General features: G+C 40.2%; 1 protein-coding gene across 1 annotated transcript; it reads left to right on the top strand.

Annotated features, from left to right (window-relative positions):
- The first annotated feature begins 19,227 nt into the window (after positions 1-19,227).
- LOC113277643 (Bowman-Birk type proteinase inhibitor-like) lies at positions 19,228-20,245 on the top strand. Its single transcript, XM_026526691.1, has 2 exons — positions 19,228-19,417; positions 19,516-20,245. Exons 1-2 carry the CDS (start codon positions 19,279-19,281, stop codon positions 19,899-19,901), a joined length of 525 nt encoding a protein of 174 aa, XP_026382476.1. The 5' UTR covers positions 19,228-19,278; the 3' UTR covers positions 19,902-20,245.
- Positions 20,246-22,122: the final 1,877 nt, after the last annotated feature.

Genomic DNA, 22,122 nt, shown 5'->3' with positions numbered 1-22,122 from the left:
TAGAACAGAGGACCATCATAGCAACCAGTGAACCAGATCACTTCCAAAACAGCAACAATCAAAGACAAACACCACCAACAATTTCAATACACCAAAAACAGAGCCCCATACAAGCAAGAAGATGATCAAATAGCAGATCAATTACAGCGCCAACGTGAAATTCGACCCGCCATCGAATCATCCGAACCCCCAAAATATTTAATAAAGATAGGGATCAACACACCAAACCACACCAAAAAACAAAGAAAGACCTCCTTGGCCAACAACACAGAAACTCCAGAAGCCATCACCACCACCAGAAGTAATAAACAACTACACAACCAGCAGTCATCACCTCCACCAGCTGAAGTCATCGAACAACCAAGGAAAAACATAATAAACAACAACCAAACAACAGAATCATGAAAAATCGAATTAAAAACTCCAAGAGACCTCTAATTAAAAGACCTAAATCATAGATCTAGAAAGAGGTGCATCCACCGAACGATTATTTATGATAAGAGCAAAATCACACTAAAAGAGAACCTATCCATAACTAATTACAATAACTACAGATGAATCTTACTCAATTTGATCCATAAAGGACCAAATCAAGCAAGATTCAATGACGACAGATGAAGTTTATTTGGTCAGTGAAGATGAGAAAAAGAGGAAAGAGAAAGAGAGGACCAGAGAGAGCGATTCCTTTTTTTTTTTTAAGAGTGAGGAAACTTTCAAAGAAATTGGAGTATTTCTATACAAATCGTGGAGAACAATTTCTCTAAAACCGCCTGGACCGGGAGAAATAGAATGGTAAATGGTGGATCCTACCTGAGTATCATCGGACCCAAAATATTTTATGTGTTTACGCGGTTTTGAAGGAGTCTTCTTTTTCCATGATTTAGAATTTCGGCATATCATCCTAAAAATTTCTATCGCTTTCTAAAAGGAAAAGAGATTATGTATTTTTATATCCTTCTGCTTTCTTTGATGGTCTCTCTAGTTAACGTAAATATCAAGGCCGACCTCATAGGGGAATCAGGGAAAGGTCCACTTTGGGACAACAAAAGCCTGGTTTGATATTGGGGGTATTCATAAAGGTTCATTATACTTAGGGACTTACTGAAGAAACTACATAGATATTTGGGGCAGATGTTTCAATTAAAATAAATATTTAGGGACTTAAGGATAAAACTTGGTTAAACTCGTCAAACTTTTTCGAGTTTTTAACAGAATTCTTTTTTCCTTTTCCTTTTTTTTTTTTTTTTGGAGCTTAAAGTGAAAGAAGAAAGGTGAATCTCTGTCCTCTTGTATTCTTGTATTTTATGATCTTTAAATCATTGATTGAGAATCATATGATCTCAATAATATGATTTCATTTCCCCTTTTTCTAATTGTAAAATACATATAAATAGAGAAAGTTACTAGTTAGAGCTAGCACTATGGTGCTCTCCATCCCTTCACTATCCCTCTTTATCTCTCAAAATCACAAAAAACGATCTACTATGGTCTCCCATATTCCTACATGTGTAGGGATATCATCCCTTTTCTCTACATGGAGGATCAAATCTGATCCCGCTTGTAGGGAAGGAAAATCACACGGCTACTCAGTTGCCGTATTTTACGCTTTACAGTTACTCAGTAGCCGTAACATTTTACACGGCTACTGAGTAACTGTTTCTGGTTTTTAAAGTTTTACCTTAAAACTTTCCTTTTTCACTTTTTTTTACACTAAAACTCTTTTTTTACCTATTATATATCTTTTATTTTACTCTAAAATATTTTTTTTACCTATACAAATATATTCCCATTGAAAAAAAACTGCAAAAAAAAAAATACGGCTACTGAGTAGCCGTTTGGCACTATTCATACGGCTATTGAGTAGCCGTTTCGTGTAGGCAAGAGATAAGAGAGCACCATAGTGAGATCGGCTTCCTTGTGCTATCCCTTCCTTACATATGAGGGATAGAGAAGGGATAGAGTGCACCATAGTGCTAGCTCTTAGGGTTTATATTTTCGTTAGAAGATGTTGGTTTTATTTTTTTGCTCGGTCTAGTTATGTTGGCTTAATTCAACAATTATTTAGGGCTTAGACTTATTGAGGGTGTTCAGTTCGTTAAATTTGGTGTTTTTCTTCTTTTTTTTTTTGAAATTGTTAAACCTTTGAAAGATTATAATTTAGGGTTTTAAATTTTGGGGGTTTTGATATAATTGTATTTAGTTTTATGATCAATTAACTTTGGGTGGCTTGAATTAGGGGGCATAACCTTTTTCTTTTTGTTCAGGGCGATTTTTTTTTTTCAGGAACGACCCTGTTAATATCGTATATGCAAAAGAAAATCACAACTCTTATCAACAGTTATCGGAAAGTTTGTTTTTTATTGTAAAGGGTTTTTCTCTTTCACGGAGGTTTAGGCTTATGCCTCCCCTATATTTTTGTTTTGTTTCTTCCTTTTATAAATAAATTCTCCATAGGAGTTCATCGGATAAAAAATACTCCCTCAGTATCCCACTATTAGTTGACCTATTTTATAACTAAATTAAAAGGTAGTATAACTAAATTTAGTTATAAACTAGGTAACTAATAGTGGGACGGAAGTAGTATAAAAGAATTAAAAGATCAGTACAAAGGAAAAAAATGAGAAAAAAGATCTTACTTTCAAAATCCATTAGAAGTATATTTATAAAATATTATTTAGATTTTATGGTGCAAGTGTAGCAGCATTACAGTAAATTACGCGTCAAAAGAGTACTTCCTTCGTACCTAAATAGATGACCTAGTTTAAGTTTGCAAAATTCTTAAAACAATGAGGAGATATGAAAATTTTCAGGTTTTTTTTTTTTTTTTACAGTTATACCTTTACGGATAATAACTAGTAAAATTTAGAAATGATTTATCTATCAAATGATGTAACGGATATTCGTAAACTTTATACCATTGAAAATCATTTTAAACATTTATGTAGCGAATATAAACATGAATATCAAATTATACATATTTCTTATACTAATAATAATCAACTAAAAGGGTAATCTAAGAAATATCTCATTGTTTGATAACATAAGTCATCTATTTTAGGGACAAAATAAAATAAAATTAATTAGCTCATCCATTTAGGGACTGAGGGAGTCTCATTTAAATTTGGGGAACGATGTGGCATAATTATTCCCACTCTATCTCATAGTTCTGCATTAATCTTCTTATAAAACCTAAAAGTTACAGAGTGGTGTATTCCACCTGAGTTACAAAGGCTTATTCCACGTGAAGAATTGCCTGCTATTTCTGAAGAGGATGATACCCAAATTTGGGCTTTTGATCAGTCCGGTAAATTCACAGTAGCGGCTGATGTGGGGAATTTCTAAAGTTAACTTGGCTCATAAAGTATGGCAGAGGTGCATCCATCCGATATATTTCAGGTAATATATGGAAAATTCTTCGAAATGCTTGTGCCGCTGATGCTAAGTTACAATCTAAAGGTTTTCATTTAGCTTCTAAGTGTTACTTGTGTGGGAATGGGGTTGATTGTTTGGATCATATTCTTTGGAGCTGTGAATTCAGTCGAGAGATTTGGGATGGCTTTGTGTCTTTCATCTTAGAAGTCTTGAAAATTTTGATGATGTACTGCGAATGGCTAAGCATACTAGTCTTGTTGTTAAAGAAATATGGTTCACTTCTGCACTATGCACTTTGAAAGAGCTTTGGTTTCTCAGAAATAGGATAGTTTTTAACAATATTCAGCCTTCTAGCAGAGGAGTTAAACTGAAGGTTTGTTTGTTTACAAAAGAAAGTGGATTAGAATAATGGGATGTATGTGGAATGGAGTATATGATCTTCAAATTCTAGAATACTTTGGGTTAAGTTGTAGAAAAGTGACCTCTGCGATTGTTAAACAGATTTCATGGGATCTTCCACCTCTCAATTGGATTATTGTTTGTTGTGATGGTGCGGCTAGAGGTAGTCCCGGAGCTGCAGGTTACGGATTTATTGTCAGAATTTGGGTAGGCGTCGTCTTAGGAGATGTTGTTGGAGGTATTGGAGTTGCGACTAACTTTATTGCTGAAATTCTGGCTATCATTTATGCTCTTGAATGGATTTGTCACAAAGGTTTAGATAAAATTCTAGTGCAATCTGACTTAAGTTCAGTCATTGTTGCTTTTAAATCTGACATGCTGCCCTGGTCAGTGATTTCTAGATGGAGAGTACTTAAACAATTTAGTAAAGAGTTGAATTTTCACTACAGTTTTCGCGAGACCAACTTCTCTACCGACGGACTGGCAAAAAAAGGTTCTAGTTTAGCTAGGGGATGTTATGAAGAATACAGTACCAAACCTCATTTTTTATCAGATTTGGAATGGACGGATAGACAGTACGTGTTCTATCATTGGTAGCTAGGGGCTGCTGTGAATTGATATTGTAATCTTTTAGTTTTTTGAACTGGTTGTGTAAAATTTTGATATGATTGAAGAAAAAAATAACCCATACGATTATGAATTTGAAGCTAATTTTCTAATAATATGTTCTTATTAAACCAGGCGAGATTGGGGTATACCCAGATTTAAATGGACCTAGTCCACTTACTAAGGGAGGTAAAATATGGGTGAGTTTATTTTAATACCCTTGAACTAATTAAACTTAAAAACTAAATCCTATTTTAGTCGGTTAACCCTAAAAGTAAAATCTAAACCAACTCTTAATCTTCTCTTCCTCCTTCATCTTCCACTAACCTCTCTGCAAATCTATGCAAATCGTCAACTTTGATTTTCCACAAAAATGGTTGATTCTAAACGATCAAGCAACAATAAAGATTCAACAGATAATATCAAAAGATACAAATCAGAGGGAAAAGGTAAGAGAAAAGTTTGAACCAGTAAAATCGGTAAACCCAAGAATACAATCCCTGAGAATGTTGAAAAGAACCCTTCATCGGCGAAAAGAAGACTGTAAGTGATGTCTAAACTCAAACCCATTATTGTGTTGTGTGTTCTGATTGTTATATTAGATTAGAAATTGAAAATGACGATTTTCAGGATCTTTAGTCGGCAGGGTTTTAAAAAAATAAGATGTCGACCTTAGGATGTAAGTTGTAGTCGGCAGGGTCGTAACATGAATAACATGCCGACTTTTCATAATGCCATGGTGACTGTGAAACATTAACCAGGGCCGACATGGTAATCAATAACCAACCTTGCCCACTTTTGTTTAGTCGTCATCATCTTAGACTTCTACAGTCACGAATTTATGTCACAGAAACTTGATTTTTCTGAGTTAATAGTCGGCATCTTATATGAATAGGACCATGCCAACTGTGTATTAGTCGGCCTTGTAGATAAATACAACCTTGCCGACTAAGTATTAGTTGGCATTGTTTAGATTATCGACCATGATGACTAGGTGACCAGAACCATGTTTCAGTGTGTAAAAATTTCATATCTTTTATTTGTGTATTGTTTAGGTTCCCAGAGGAAAACATAGAAGATATCCCTTGTCCTAACAATGCAACAGAGTTATTAGAATGGATTGACAAGCTTCATCCTTCTTTAGAAAATCCTGCTGATGAAACTGAAGAGAATTGCCCTGTCAGAAAGTTACTTCTGATGGGTAAGAAAGATCCTGAAGAATTTCTAAGGTTTATAAACAGTCCTAGCAATCCCCTCAACTATGTTGAATGCACATTGTTGATACATGAAAAATAATTTCCCTTAACTAGGCTGGGGTGCCCCAAAGAAGGGGAAGGTCACACAAACCATGGGGACTTGGGGACTGAGGCCCAAGTCCACCAAGGAAGTATCCATAAGATGGAAGGGACAATGAAGGGATTAACAAGAAAGAAGAAGGTCATATTAGAGAAGGGATGGCATTGATTGTAATTAAGGAGGTTTGGGACACATGGCAAGATGTCATAAAAAGAAGGGGCTTTTGGAAAGTATATATAAGAAAGGACAAGGTACAATGGAAAGACAACTCTCTCTCATACTATTCTAAGAAAAGTGAGGTCATCTTGGTGTACTAGGACGGGTAGGACCTAACGAGAATTCTGGTATTAACATTTGGCGACCACACCCGGAGGCTCGTGCCTAGTTTATCATGATGCAGCCGAGTGATACCAGCCCAAACGCGACAGGAAACCAACCAACCAGTCGTCCCATCAACTTGGATGAAGTAACAATAGAGGATGTGGATAGTGAAGAAGATGTTCCACTCGATGGAAAGCTAGGAAGCATCCCCCGAAATAGGGAAATAGGCATCACACATGGGGAGAGCACACAAACATCTCGACAATCGAAATCCGCGGCCCCAGACATGCAAGATATGTGGATAGAATTAGAAGAGCGATCACAAAAGAGACGAGCATTAGAAGAATGGATAGCACAAGCTGTAATAGCAGGACAAAACACCTCTATAAAAGCAGTGGAGACAGAAAGACATCAGAACACCAAAAAGACAACAACTACATGGGAGGAGATGGTAAGATACTTAGAGCAAAATTACCACATCAAGAAACAAGATGATCACCGTCAAACAAAAATCTCGTACCCAATAAACATCCGAGAGTATCAATATCCTGAAGATTATGTCCCTCCCAAATTCAAAACGTACGATGGAGAAGGAAACGGGCGGGAGCACCTTAGCCGATTCCTTTCAGTTATGAATGACAGGGCCTCTGACGAAAAGCTATGTCTAAGGGAGTTCCCCAAGTCTTTCACAGGAACGGCATTTACTTGGTATGATAACTTGAAGGCGGAAAGCATAGACTCTTGGATGACCATGATCCGATGTTCCTAGGAAAGTTCTAATCCACTAAGTGGAAGATTATGTTAATAGACTTAAGTAAAAATGGTCAGAGGATGGGCGAGGAAGTAGAAAAATATATCATGAGGTTCCGAAGGTTGGCATTGGATTGCCATGATGATGTCAGCGAGGAAGAGCTCGTGTAAATATGCGTATGAATAATGGTGCAATCCTTCAAAGGAAGTTTGATCAATTTCAGATTCCAAAATTTTGTTGAACTGGAAGAAGCAGCCGAAAGAATTGCCGACTGCATAGAAGATTTGCCCGCAACTCTCAATTGGTGCTACATGGTAAGTACCACGTCAGCAATCCCCTATAACCCGAGGCCTAACATTAATGAAAGTGGAAACCGATAATAAATGAGTGACCCTCCCCAAAAAAGAAGCATATGGAGCAGAAAATATTCAAGACCCCATCCTCCTTCGTTGCCATATGGGAGGGAACAAATAATTGGGCTCCTGAATCAATGGGTCTCCAGGGGCGAGCTCCAACTACCCCCAACAGTGATAGATATCAAAAAAATGAATAAAGATGTTGTAAGATACTGTCATTATCACAGGAGGACGGGGCACCCAACCGTAGAGTGTCTCGCAATAAGGAGTATATTCGTACGAAAATGCGAACTCGGGGAGTTTGAAGCGACGAGGCAGATGATCGAAAGCGACCCCTTCCCCCGTCATTAAAAAAAAGAGAAGAAAAAAGGAGCGAGCAACGCAGATGTAATGATACAATTTTAAGCTCCGATTCAAACTTGTAAATTGTGCTTTTCGATAAGGAGGAAGGTCATTTTTTTAAAAAAAAACTTTCAAAAGGTCGCGGGAACGACAATGGAGCCCGATCGAATGACAAAAGGTTGCGGAACGCCAATGGCGCCCAATCGACTGACGAAAGGTTTCGGGAACGCCAATGGCGCCCGATCGACTGACAAAAGGCTGCGGGGACGCCAATGGCACCAGATCGACTGACAAAAAGCTGCAGAGACGCCAATGGCACCCGACCGGCTTACAAATTTACTAAAGGTTGTGGGAACGCCAATGGCGCCCGATCGACTAACAAAAGGCTGTGAAACGTCAATGGCGCCCGATCGACTGACGAAAGGTTGCGGGAACGCAAATGACGCCTGATCGACTGACAAAAGGCTGCGGGGACGCCAAGGGTACCCGGTCGTCTGACAAATTTACTAAAGGTTGCGGGAATGCCAATGGCGCCCGATCAGCTAACAATTCATAAAAACTGCGGGAACGCTAATAGCGCCCGCTCGGTTAACACATACATCTCGCCCTCCCGATTCCCATCGAGAAAAACTAAGGGGAGGGGGGAGTAGGCGCGTTTAACATATACCCCGCTCTCCCGATTCCCATTGATAAAAACTAAGGGGAGGGGGGGAGTAGGCGTGCTTAACATATACCCCGCTCTCCCGATTCCCATTGAGAAAAACTAGGGGATAGGCGCGTTCAACATATACCCCGCCCTCCCGATGCCCGATTGAGATAAAACAAAGGAGCTCTCGAGGGAATAAACGCGTTTATCATACGCTGAGCATAATCCTAAGCACCAACGTGTAAGCATAGTACTTCAAAGCAAGTTCTTACAACAACAAACAACAAAACGAGAATAGAGAACATCCATAAATTTAAACAACGATAAAACTTTAAATATTAATCCAACTCCACAAGGGGGGTTAGAAAGGAAGAATGAAAATTGATAAAGCAAGCACAAGGTGAAAACACATCAAATGGATTGAAGAGAAGACAGTTCTTGCCGCTTCTGCTCAAGGGCATGCATCCCGAACATTCTTCTATGCGGTCTCCGCCCGGGTCATCTCATCACTCGCCACTCCTACCTCGGCAAGCAATTGGTTCATTACATCTTTCTTTTCCGCAGTTGTCACGGAACATTTCTTTAGTTCCTCATCGAGTTCAGTTATCCGGGCTGTGAGTTGGACGCGGGGGTCTTTACGATTCTTCACTTTCGGCAACATGCCCTCCAACCAGCTTATAGGAAACTTCAAATTAGTTGTCGCTCGTTCGGAAGATTCCCAGCTACTGATGGTGGTCGCGTCAATAGGACCATCCCCCACCTTGGTAAGTTCGTCGGCAACCTCCAGCAGGTTCTTATAACACAACGTCCTCATATCCTATAGCCCGGCAGTAACCATGTGGCCACCGGTCCGCTCCACAATGTCCTTGTAAACGTCAGCAAAAGATGACGGAACCCAAAACCCATAAACTAAAGTATGGGTGGTGGGGTCGATCCCAGCCGCGACAGCATCCACCACCACAGGAAATTGGAGTTGCGCGCCCGACGCCACGAGGGGAATTTCTATTTGGGTATCAGGGGGCACACCCGTCTGAGATCCACCGTGGTCCTTACGAATGCGCTTGGAACCACTATTACCACCAACACCTATGCGCTGCCCGACATCCACACTAGGGGTCTCGGGTTTGCTCCCTCCCTTACGATTACTACCCATGATCTAATAGCAAAATCAAGCTTCAGTCAAGGACGTGGGTTTCAAGAAATGACAGGATACAAACATGTACATATTCTATACCAACCTCGGACGCGGCTTGATGTGGCAGAGGATCAATATCCTTGTCACGAGATATAGAGGAACCAGAAGATGATCCTGGAACACTAGCAGCACCTGGAAATTCAAAAGTGAGTAACATGGCGAACAAATGTGCAGATTTATAAAAAAAAAAGGAGAGAGAGACATTGATGACTTCAGACAGAATATTAGTCACCTTAAAAACCACCTGTGGGGACTACCACGTGGGATGAGGACCCACCAAACAAAAACCGATTGGACCCACATGGGCTTATCGATTCCAGGACAGCATTGGGACATACAAGAACCTCACCCCTAGCACGAACAGTCTGAGCCAGAGGAGGGTGGACGGGTAACACATTAAGACGCGGCGAGACCCATCTGCCACCCTCGAACAAACTAATTCCGAGATTGTTCAGCTGATCAACAAAAGAGGGATTGGGATCCTTGACGGCACCTTGAAAAGATTGTGATACCCCCCTTTGACGAAACTGTCCAAATTGCAAGGGAGACACGTTAGCGGAGGAACAAGGGCGCAAAAGAGGATCTAAAATTTTTGCTGCTTCACGCCTAGATTTTTTAGCAAGGCTCTTCTCGGACCAGTCACGCTCAGGCATGTTCAAATATTCCTCTATACAGTAAGACGGGGGTTTCCATCCCATGTAACTGGAAGGAGGAGCATCCTGAGAACACAATTGAGCCAGTCGCCTTTCAGCGTCCAGATTGGTTTCAAAAAAAAATAGGGGGATGAAGGGGACAAGATACTAAGAAAAATAAACGATTAATAATACCTGAGCTGCCAAAGAACTCGGAGACGGCTTGGATACGTTCAAACGAGGGGGTTTGCGATTGGAAAACTTCGTCTCTTTTTTCGGCCGAATGGGATCACAATCTTCAGGGGGTCCCAAGAAGTCACGATAAGCTCCAAAGGGCGGCCCTTGGTGCCCGGAGGAAGATGATGCGCCATTGCTACGACATCATCAAGTTTAATCCTCCCCGACGCGTGGAGTGCTTTAAGGTCTTGGTAAGACAAGTCTTTAGGGGGAATTCGCTCCGGCAGAGGGAAATTCAAAGCGCGGCATCGCATCAAAATTTGATAATCATTGGAACCTTCGGTAACTGCCGAGGGTCGATACGGAAGAGGATGCTTGAACGAGAAATTAATCCCCCGATCGGCCAAGCACACCGGTCCTTTGAAGACATAGGAGTTGAAACTAGCAATGATGTCTGAGGTGTCCGTGCTCTCCGGAGGGGGAAACTAAGAGGGACTCCTTGGTAAAATCCGACTTGACGAGCCAAACGGTCGGGGTTGTAAGACACGGCTATAAATTTACCAGCATGAAAACCAGGAAGATATCCAGGTAACACCGTCATCACCGAGTCAAAGTCTGATTCCGATAATAACTGAGTCGAATCCAAATTCATGTCAAAGGGTGTAGTAAAGTCGTAGTGGGCCGGACCGGATCGACCGTCATGATAGGGAAATGGCTCAAAATCTTTAGTCGTGTCTAAGAACCCCGCTATATCACCCTTCGGTACTTTCCCCTTCTTGCGCCAGAGTGCCATGCGGGGATAACTGTAATCAACTGGAACCTTTTTCATTGATCCATCGTCTTGGTCGACATCCTCTTCGCGGCGGATTTCCAATTCATGGGTATCAGGGGAATATGGAGTAATGTGTTCCCAAGACCACGCAAGCATGAAGGAGGCAGGAATATAGGTCTCGACCTTGTGGGCCGACCCCCCCCCCCCCCGATTGAAGATCCTGGAAAAAAAATCCAAGTGCCGGTATAGGCCGCCCAAAAACATAGAAGCGAGAGGAAAGGAAACCCCACGGGACAATGACACCTCCATTGGAACCAGCTTATTCTTTATCGTGTCCTGAGGACTGTAATCGAATACGTCGCGACAGAGCCAAAGAAGAATAAAAGCAGCCAGCTCAGCTCGTGGATTAGGCTCCTTGCGCTCCGGGGGAAGCACCTTCCCTCTACCAATCGCGGGGCCCAAAATCAGATCCAAAGAGGAAAAGACGCGCGCTTGCTATCCTTGGCAACCCATTCAGAGTCAGGTGCAACAGCCAAAGCGTTAGGACCGTGAATTAATTCATATGCACGGAATGAGCTACTAAGTAGACGCTCCCCCGAGGGAGGGATCAGAGCGTTCTTCCTTTTCTTACTTTCAACAAGCGCAACTTTCCCTTTGACAGCAGCCGAGGACCCCGCTTTTCTCGCGTCCACAGTTTTTCCCTCCGTAACGACGAATTTCTTTGTTTCGCCTTTTTGGGTCGATGCCTTGTCCTTTCGTACCAGTTCAACCTGGGAAGCATCCTTGCAGTCTAGCAAATAACCCCACAGAACCCGGTCAGCCGGGGTAAGTGATTCATAGACGGCTGCCTCGTCATAAGAATGGGTCCCATGAAGAGGTAAGACAGTGAGTGCGACGACATCCTCTAAAACGACAGTGGCTTCTCCCCATGTTGTAAGGAGGGTATGAACGGGAGATACCCAGCGGCAGAAAAGTCGCGTCATGTCGCATTTGCATCTCTCTACTTCTCGTTGAAGAGAAGAATATATAGCCTCATTGATCCCATCCATGCGAAGTATGGCCGCGTGGTCAGGATTATCACGAATATAAGCTACCCAATGTGGCCATATCGGGGGAGTTTTCGATGTAGATCAGGTGTCAATATCTGGGAGCTCATAATCACCACGATGGATAGCCATGCGGGGTACCCTTTTCAACGAAAAAGTAACCATATCTGCCGGCTTTGGGCACATGAGCCACCCAGGGGCGGTTGGGTAAGGCAGCATCGGGGGATTCAAAAGACGAGGAGTGAGATTATCATCTAGAGGCATCGCGCGTTTGTCCCCGCGGAACTCTTACAGTTTCAGCGCGCTCTTTAATATAGGGGTTCCGGCGAACTCCGCGAGTGTATAGGATTTTCCATCAGCGGGGGGAGGTAAATGAACCTCCTGCTCTCCTGAGTAACAGCTCTCTTCCGAGCCCTCGCTCTTTACTTTCTCTGATTCGTCGGACTCGTCGGAGGAGCTACCATTAGAAGAACTACTGTACATTGCGCGTGTATGGGTATGATATGTGAGAAGGTGAATGATAAAAGAAGTGAAAGAAACAAGTAAATTGGAGGGCTCATATATATAGGGAATCTGAAGGCATAAAGGCGACAGTTGCACAAACGGACACGATAATTAATAAGGAACTGAAGAGATCGTGCTAGGATGAGTTTAAACGTCGCCCACGAACGCCAAGAGGGAAGATATCCAGATAATGACTATAAGGTTATCTTACGATTAACCTCATTGTCAGGGGACTAATGTTGATACATGAAAAATAATTTCCCTTAACTAGGTTGGGGTTCCCCAAAGAAGGGGAAGGTCACACAAAACATGGGGACTGAGGCCCAAGTCCATCAAGGAAGTATCCATAAGATGGAAGGGACAATGAAGGGATTAACAAGAAAGAAGAAGGTCATATTAGAGAAGGTATGTCGTTAATAGTAATTAAGGAGGTTTAGGACACATGGCAAGATGTCATAAAAAGAAGGGGCTTTTGGAAAGTCTATATAAGAAAGGAAAAGGTATAATGGAAATACAACTTTCTCTCATACTATTCTAAGAAAAGTGAGGTCATCTTGGTGTACTAGGAAGGGTAGGACCTAACGATAATTCTGGTATTAACACACATCATCAGAGGAAGAAGAAGAAGAAGAGCTTGATCCAAGAAATTTTCCCAAGGCATCTGACTTTTCTGGAGTGAACCCCTATTACAATGAGGCTGGTGACTGCATAGGTCCAGTGAAGGGAAAAGCAAAAGCTGATGCTGGTGAGAAAGCTAGTGATGGTGAAAAAGCTAGTGATATGGAGGAAGATAACAACAGTGAGAAGGATCCATGAAACTTTGTTTGTATATGTTTGCGTTATTATGTTTCCAATATTATGTTTTGAACTCTTAAATTGTGGTTTTAGACTTTTCAGTAACTCTTAAACTTATGTTGATATTTAGTTTCACTTCCTTTAGAAACTTATTCTTTTTTCTGAAGGTTTAAACAATATTAAAGTTGTAGTAAGTCGGTATGGTTTGAAATGCTCGACTTTGCCGACCATCTTAGGCTTTATGTTACAGTGTTGTCAGGGATAAGTAGTTGGCATGGTTTGAAATGCTCGACCTTGCTGACTTTTTATAACAATGTTAATGTTAGTAGTATAAAAATATTACTTATAAGTACAAAGTACAACCCATTGAATGCTCAACGTCTAGAATTTTCAAAATCAAGACATTAAGTGTGTGTTGTTATTATAAAAGTACTTTCAACTTTATATTCAACCATGCATAAAGAATGGAAGTTTCAAGTGCAACACAACCAAATATTTGTAGTCTTTGTACATTAAGTGGTCATATTGCAAATGATTGTCCCTTTGAAGGAAGAAAATACACCATTGATGGTTGTAAGGGTTCTTATTTCTCATGAAAGCTGCAATGGGAGATGTATATCAGCCCTATGCTTCAAAATGCACCTGCTGTGGGTTTTTCTATTGGATATATGAGCACCTAGATCCATATGAAGATTAAGTTGCTAAAATCAACCTTGTACCATGCACAAATCCATGTTGCGACGGTAAGATGAAGCTAATTACCTCTCCTAAAAAACTGTGTACCGGAATAAGATACTATCTATGTCTCAAATGTGTTAGGGTTAATTTTTTAAGGTTTGTATGCTCTAATTAAGTGTTGAGTGCATCTCAATGTACCAAGAATGTTACAGTCGGCATATTTTAGTTTATATAAAATGGAGACTTCTTCATAGTCGTGAAGATTGATCCATATTACTATAAGTTATTTAATTTCATTTTAGTCGGCATTATACAAAATTCTAAGAATGCCGACGGCAAAACATCCGGCAGTCAACAAAATAGTAAACGTGCCAAAGAAAGTACAGTCGACAGTATATTTATATAATACAATGCCGACTATAGTGTGTATAACATCCGGGAAAAATTGCAATTTTAAACCTTTTGGTCGGCAAGGTTGGCTTCTTCAACCCTGTCGACTAACAATTAGTCGGCATTGTAGGACCATAACCATGCCGACTATAGTGTGAAGAACATCCAGGAACAATAGCAAATTTGTCCCTTTTAGTCGGTAAGGTTTTCTTCTTCAACACTGCCGACTAACAATAAATCAGCATTGTAGGAGGACCAAGAACATGCCGACCGTCCCAGGCTTTCTTTTCCATTGATGTCAGGCATATGCAGTCGGCAACCTGAAAAATTCTAACATGCTGACCCTGGGAAAAAATTCAAACTAATTGTATAGTCGGCAAGGTCGTAAAGCAATTACAATGCCGATGGTACGGTACACGCTTAAGTCGGATGGTTAGAAAATACAAACCAATGGCGACATATATAAATTGAAAGGAGTAAACACCGAAAAAAAACCACATCCATTTCATTTCATTCATTTGTAGTACTCCAAAGTACATTACACAAAACACGAATGCGATTACAAAAAGATTCCTTATTTCCTAAGCGCAATCACCCATCGCTCAAATCTATTGGAGGGAGTTCATTCAAATCTATGGACCTTTGTTAGACTCATCTAAAGCATTCCAAAGGTGCATATTGTCCTCATAAAACTTCTTGTCTTTTTCTAGTCGGGCATCCATCTTCTTTCTTATGTATTGGCATTAGGTGAGATTCTCCTCAACCGCTCCACCTAGGTGTCCCAATTGTTGGGAGGCAACGTGAAACCCACAATTTCCGTCGTTTTGGACGTCGTCGGTACCAATAACGAACTCTCGAATAATTTCAGGAAGTTGTACGTGATACTCTTCCAATACCGGTTTTACTACCTTCCTCGGACGACCTCTTTTCTTCACAACATCTCCTTGACTTGCTTGACTCTCAATAGGTGTAATCTTTGGATCCATGGGTTTTTCTATTGGTGTGGGTGTTTCCTTCCTCATCTGACCCCTTTTCTTTACAACAACTTCCACACTTGCTTGACTCTCAAGAGGTGGAGTGCTATTTGGATTCAAGTTTGAAACCGTTGGTGTAGTTGTTTCTTTCCTCGGACAACCTCTTTTCTTTTTAGCCAGCTCTTCTTTGTATTCCACCTCAGTATAATCATGTCCGGATGGATCGCATATTGTACTCAAATACTCTTTAATTTGTTCACTTTCTTCCGCCCTTGTCTTTGTGGCGGGTGGTCTACCCGTTGGATCTTGTTTCAATGGTTCTTGAAGTTCTTATATAAAAGGTTAAACAATCGGCATCAGCTTGTGCTTCATAGTTTGTTTTTCCAACATATTCAATGTGGGGTACTTGTCGAGGATTATTCTCCCAAGTTCCATGTCGCCAAACTCTTCACCGAGATCTTCTCTTGGAGCATGGATGAAACATAGTTGCTTCCAATAAGGATCAATATATTCAATCGGAATCGGAGTTTTATACCTACCAAGTATATGGCGACATTGAAGTCTGATAGCTTTCATTATCCTACACTTACAAGGAGTACTCGGATCGTCATACTTTTAATACAACTTGATATGTTTCATCATGAAACGTATTGCCCAATGCGAGATGTTGCAATGTATACCAACAAGCAACCAATCATCCTAACTCCTTCAACTTCTTGTACCCACTTTCTTCGAATTGCTTACTTATCGTGTTGATATCATTATTAGTGTACTCATGCGTCGCATGTTGCACCGTCATAATCCCATTTTGACTCGTGAAAAGTAGACCTTTTAGTCTCCCATGAGCTTGCTCTACCATACTTGTGGACTCAAGTTTGAAATGTTTATAGTCGTAAGTAAAAGCATACACAAACCTCTCTTTGTGTGGCATCAACCATGGTCTCTTGCAATATTCCACTACTTTGGGGTAATTAGTGCCCCAATCATCCTAGAACTCTTTCAATTTTGTCTCATATCTTTCCACACTCATCGACCAAACAAACTTATCCCAAGCTTTCATGAATAACCCAAATTTGATCTCACCTTTTTTCCATTCTTCGTCTTCTTTTATTTTTCTCTTCCTCTCTCTCCTCTTTGGTTAGTTTACTAAGACGTTCATCTTCCTCTTTTTCACGTTTAGTACCTTTCTTTGCCTTTGTCTTTTGGATATGATTCCTACAATTATTTCTAAGATTGCAGTGTATGTGCCACGTGCAAAGCAAATTTTATGCCTTGGGAAAACTATCCTCACGGCGTTCATTATTGCTTGCTCATTGTCGGTCACTACAACCCCGGGAGTCTCGTCTTCGTGGTAGAGAAGCTTCAAAGTTTCCAATTCCCAAATATAGTTATCATCCTTCTCACGATCCATAAAACACCATGCCACCGTGAATGATTGCTTGTCCGATATCTGTCCTACAATGTTCAACAAAGGCATGTTGTACCTATTCGTCTTATAAGTACAATCCATGAACAAAACTTGGTAAAAGCACCGGGCCAATTGAATCATATCGAGATGCGCAAGAAAAATACGATCCATCCTCCCCTCCGATGACTCATGGTGTCTCACTGTGTAGTTGTATTTGTGGACCAACCATTGTGATTCTTCCATTAACTTTCTTTCATCCCATTCAATTCTTTTGATAGTTGCCTTGGCCGCATAAATTATAGACAATGAAAAAAGGTTAGGCGGGTCATCACTCTTGAACTTACTAAGGAGCTTACTTGGTTTAATTCCCCAACTTGTTCTTACTTGTTCGAACTCGTGTGGTTTCAACTTGGAAACTTGGGAGTGTCCAACAAGACTTGCGGATCTTTATGGTTATGCCAACCAACATCAACTCTATTCATTCTCCACATGTTATCGGTGTCTTTGTTCCTCCAGAAAATAATCTTGAATGGGCATCCACACTTCTTTGACTTCGTCTTGTACACCCTAGTCATCTTCTTATCATACACATAACCCTTTATCTTGTGACTTGCGTCCCACCCACTACACTCGCATACCATTTCAAACCGCGAATCTTCTTGTTGGGTGTTTTTCAGTAGAACGCACATCTTCTCTTTTGCTTTCTCAACAATTCAATTGATTGCGTCGTCTTTTTTCCTTCCATTCCAAATCAGTAGCATAATGCGGAAGTATCAGGACCCCTAACCCTGTGAGCTTGAGGCTGATCCGTCATTGGTACCAATGCAATCTACAAAACATCACAAGTTAGTTGATATGTACTACAATAGTCGGCATGCTCGATATATAAAACAACAACGACCAAAGAACAGCCGACAGTGTCGAAGAATACAACAGTGCCGACCAAACTACAGTCGGCAGGGTAAACGTATCCAAAACAACGCCGGCTTAAGCATGTATCAAATCACATCTCCTGAGATGCAAAAATCTTATAGTCGACAGGGTTTATATTTTCGACCTTGCCGACTAAACACTGCTCATGAAAAGCATTTGGTAATAAAAACCATGCCGACGCTTACAGTCGGCAGGGTCGATAATCGTCGACCTTACCGATACTGGGCAGCAAAAGTGGAAGAAAAAATTGATCATTTGCATGGAAAAATCACAATCTTCACCACGTAAGTTGTTTACCTGATTACTTCAGCTCCCTTATCTTCTTCCGGGTCATTGGATTCTACATTTGGCTCAAGACATTCATCACTTCCATATCCATCTTGAGTTTGAGGAAAATAAAAGTGAGGATCATGCCTATAATCCATTTGATCATGATTTGGTAGATCATCATACAAGTACTCATCTGTAGGAGGAAAATTAGAAGACTCCCCCACTTCAAAATCAGGATTAGAATCACTCATCTCACTCATATCACAAATTTCTCAAAAACCCTAACTTTTCCCCCCCAAAACTTCCTCTACTACTACATTCTCTTTCTTACTCTCAATTATTTCCAAACCACTCATATAAATCAACTAACTAATCTAATCATTTCAATTAAGAAAATGCATGGTTAAGGGGTGTCCTGTTTTACTTCAAAACGACCCAAGTTTTGTCTCATTAGGTATACCCCAATCTCGCCGGTGTTAATCATTGCAGGGAAAATTTAGCCATTTAGAAAATATATGATTAAGAGGTGTCATGTTTTACTTCAAAACGACCTAAATTTTGTCTCATTAGATATACCCAATCTCGCCTGGTTATTAAAGTGTTTTATATGATTTTGAAACTAATTTAATGTTCTTATTAAAGTGCTTTATATTAGAACCACTTACTCCTTGACCACCATCCTCCTGCAAAACCACTGCTCCACGCCTCAGTTGTTGTGTATTAGTGTAAATATTACACATATATACTGTAAAATCGTAAAATCATGTCAACGTGTTTTAATATTGTATGGTATGTGCCGAATTTTGTGTCCCAAACTTATATCTTAAAAACAAATTATATACGTACGTATACCGTTCCGATTTATAGTCGAATCACAAACCGTTGACCAGATTTTATCTTTACAAATCCGAATAATACCCGTATGTTTGGCGTTCCGTACGTTTTTCGAATTCCGAATTGCTATATCATAAAAAAAAAAAATGGCAATCACAGAATACCTAAATGCTTATAGATTTTACCTCCACAAATAGTTTTACATAGAAAGGAATCGATATGTATTTTGACCTTGTTAAATACATCATGTAAATCACATAAACCTTGAAACCTGTGGCGCAACAGCAGCCAGCAAGTAAGTGTATCCTTGCTATATTTTACTCCTCAGGTCTTATCCATAAGCACACCAATGCATGCAACGGAATTTCTTTGATAATTTAAAACGTTTATTACTGCTTTGGGGTTAGGTGAAAGATAAGATTTAAGATCTAGAAAAAAGAGTAGACAATAATAATAATAAACATACATTTCAATACTCATTTTTTTCTTTAAATAGGACCATTTCATTTCAAGGTTGTATATTGTGAAGTTAGTAGGTAACAACTAACCTTCTTCTGAGAGAGATAGAGCTGAAAAAAAAAATGGTGGTTTCTAAGTCAATGTTAGCAGTGCTAACAATGTTAGCCATGTTAATTGCTGTAACATCTCTTTTGAGTGTGGTCGATGCTGAAGAACAAATAATCCTGGATGGCGAGGAACCGCTAACCACCTTCACAGATGGTAAGTATATATATAAGTTCATTCTCAAAATTTATTTAGGATATGTTTTGTAGTTTTCTTCTCTTATTCCAGTGTGTATTGTTTTGTACTGAACACAGGTCCGGTGGATAATAAGGCTAAAGCATGTTGTGATAGTTGCTTGTGTACGAAATCGATGCCACCACAATGCCAGTGCACTGATCAGAAGAAAAAGTGCTACCCAGGATGCAAGGCGTGTAGATGCACCAAATCTTTCCCTCCAACATGCCGTTGTATGGATATCAATGACTTCTGTTATCCACAATGTTCTCCTCCTCCATCACCATCATCCAGTAGTTGCAGTCCAGACTGTAAAATGTGTTTATGCACAAAATCATTGCCTCCATCATGCTTCTGCAAGGACACACCAGCACCAACGCTATCATCTGATAAGTGCAGTGACGATTGTTCGGTGTGCAGGTGTTCAATGGACGACCCTCCTAATTGCACTTGTATGGACGCATAATTTTAAAGACAAACTTGTTTCTGTATGGTGACCGAGGTCTAAGGTTGCAGGTGATGAAGTAGTAGTTTTAGTTTGCTTGGTAGAGTAGGAATGAACGAACTTCAATGTCGTGACAATAAGATTATGTACCGATCAAGAGTAGCATGTAATTCTCAATATGCTTGAGATTATGTATACTACTTCTTGATTAATATTTCAATCAGTTTCAGTCGATTAGTTTAGTACAATGTAAGTGTTCAAACAGCCAGCATTGTACTAGTTTAGCACAATGCTGCGCTCTATAGCTAATTATAATGTAGTGTTTGAGTATCTGTTAATGTTTCACCGGTGGATTTATCTTTTCATCGATAGAGCGTAGCATCTTCTAACTCTGTCGATCAAAGGGCCGTAGCTTGTTCTCGATTACTAAACTTATTATTTCGATGCATTTTCATAAATCTGAACTGGAAAAATCCGTGTCCTCCTTGGTTACACATGGTTTTCAGGTTTCTGGCTCGTAATATATAAGCAGCCCACTTGATATATACAATTTCAAGATTCTCTCGACTCTCGAGTGAAGATAGTGGACCTTGTTCCTCTATCCCGCAGTCCTCTGGTCTTGAGGATCACGTGGCTAGAGTAGTTTTTTCTCGTGATTCTTCCGCAGTTCCAATACATGAAGGATCAAAACATATCTCAAGTAAATTTTATTAATAAAAGCAGAGATAATTTATTAATAACACACGAGATTTTGGTACTATTATTGATCATCCGATCAAAAGAAAACAACACAGTGACATTAGGCATCATCTATACGGAACTTTAAATTCATGATGCGGCACTTGATCATGCTCCGTAATTGCACTCTCCTTCGCAGTAACAAAACCTAGCAATTAGTAGGAAAAGGTACGTGACATATGCCAGCTACCTTCTTAGCGTTGTCACTATTAACATAGCTTGCGAGGCTGGGATCCTTTATATACTGACAGAGACATGGTTTCTGCTCCGTTAAGGCAGTGCAACACCCAGGTGATGGTGGAACAGCGGATGACATCATAGCCGTGAGGCATGGTGATAACCCAATGGGGTTACAAACTACTGCTGTGGAAACCCATACTTGATTACTCAAAAAGAGCAACAGCATGGCCATGACCAGAGATGAACTGAAAGTTGCCTTCATTTTCTATTTTTCACTTCTATCTGGATAAGGCTAGCTTGAGAGGATGAGGGAAGGGAGAGATGAATTTTGGCGTGAGAGTTTCCAGAATTTATAGGAGAGCAGCACCGCTTAGAAGAGGTGACCCTGAAGTGATAGAAGAGGGAAGTTCCAAACGACTTTAAAGTGAATGACAAAAATGGAACAGTATTTGGATCGCATCTCAAGGTTGCAGTTAAAGCTTGTTCAGGAAAAAAAGAAAGAAAAGTGGTTTCAGTTAAAGCCAAAGCTCGCCTCTCAGGCTCTTTGAGTTCCACGTACAGTTACAAGTGTCGTTGCGCACTTGCTAATTTAGGAATTTGGGCTGGGCCTGTACCACACAGTGGGTTGCAAATTTGTCAATATTTCGCCTAATTATTAATTTGTTCGGGATGTATCGATTCGATACTTTTTTTTATATACAGGGTGTTTAGTTATACTTCGAAGTTTCTGTAGGAGTGGAAGGGCATACAATTTATCTGATCCATAGGAGTTTAGACAATTCAAATTGATTGTGCAAATCCTTTTCCCTTTCCTGGCCTCTTTTTCTTTTTTGAGGCATCGTTACCTCTCTTCGACAATGTTTCTTTTGTTTCCTTGTTACCCTTTTGGGAATCTTGGATGAATTTTAGTGAAGTTTGTTTGGATTTCTGTCTTCTGTCGTTCATCTTGTGCCTTTTTCAGTTTGTTGTGATGATAAATTCTCAGGGTGATTATCAATAGGTTAGGTTTTTGTTCTTCTTTATTTTATCTTTATTTTCTTGATTGTTAGTGACTTTTGGTTCTATTATTAGTTGTCATATGCATGTTGTATAGTAACTCAGATCCACAATTTTGCTCCGCTGACCTTTCAGACCCCAAAGGCTTGCTGTCTTAAAATTTTTGTTTTCTTTGTTTCTTTCTCTTTTGATACTTTTTAAAAGCTTTATTATAAACTTTTCTATTTGTTTCTTAAGTCTTTGGAACCAACTTATTCAGTAAGGACGTGGTCTCGGCTAAGACGAAGAACGAATTCATTTCAAGTTCACTAGCAAAAAAAGCATCGAA

Source organism: Papaver somniferum, chromosome 5 (genome assembly GCF_003573695.1).
Source record: "Papaver somniferum cultivar HN1 chromosome 5, ASM357369v1, whole genome shotgun sequence".
Classification (NCBI taxonomy): domain Eukaryota; kingdom Viridiplantae; phylum Streptophyta; class Magnoliopsida; order Ranunculales; family Papaveraceae; genus Papaver; species Papaver somniferum.
Note: the sequence above shows the minus strand (reverse complement) of the source record. Positions and strands in the feature narration are given on the sequence as shown.

What these genes read in the sequence shown, in the direction of transcription:
- LOC113277643 (XM_026526691.1), top strand. Translation starts at nt 19,279, where the DNA reads ATGGTGGTTTCTAAGTCAATGTTAGCAGTGCTAACAATGTTAGCCATG. An exon ending in GCTAACCACCTTCACAGATG is followed by an intron (nt 19,418 to 19,515) that starts GTAAGTATATAT and finishes TACTGAACACAG; the next exon opens with GTCCGGTGGATAATAAGGCT.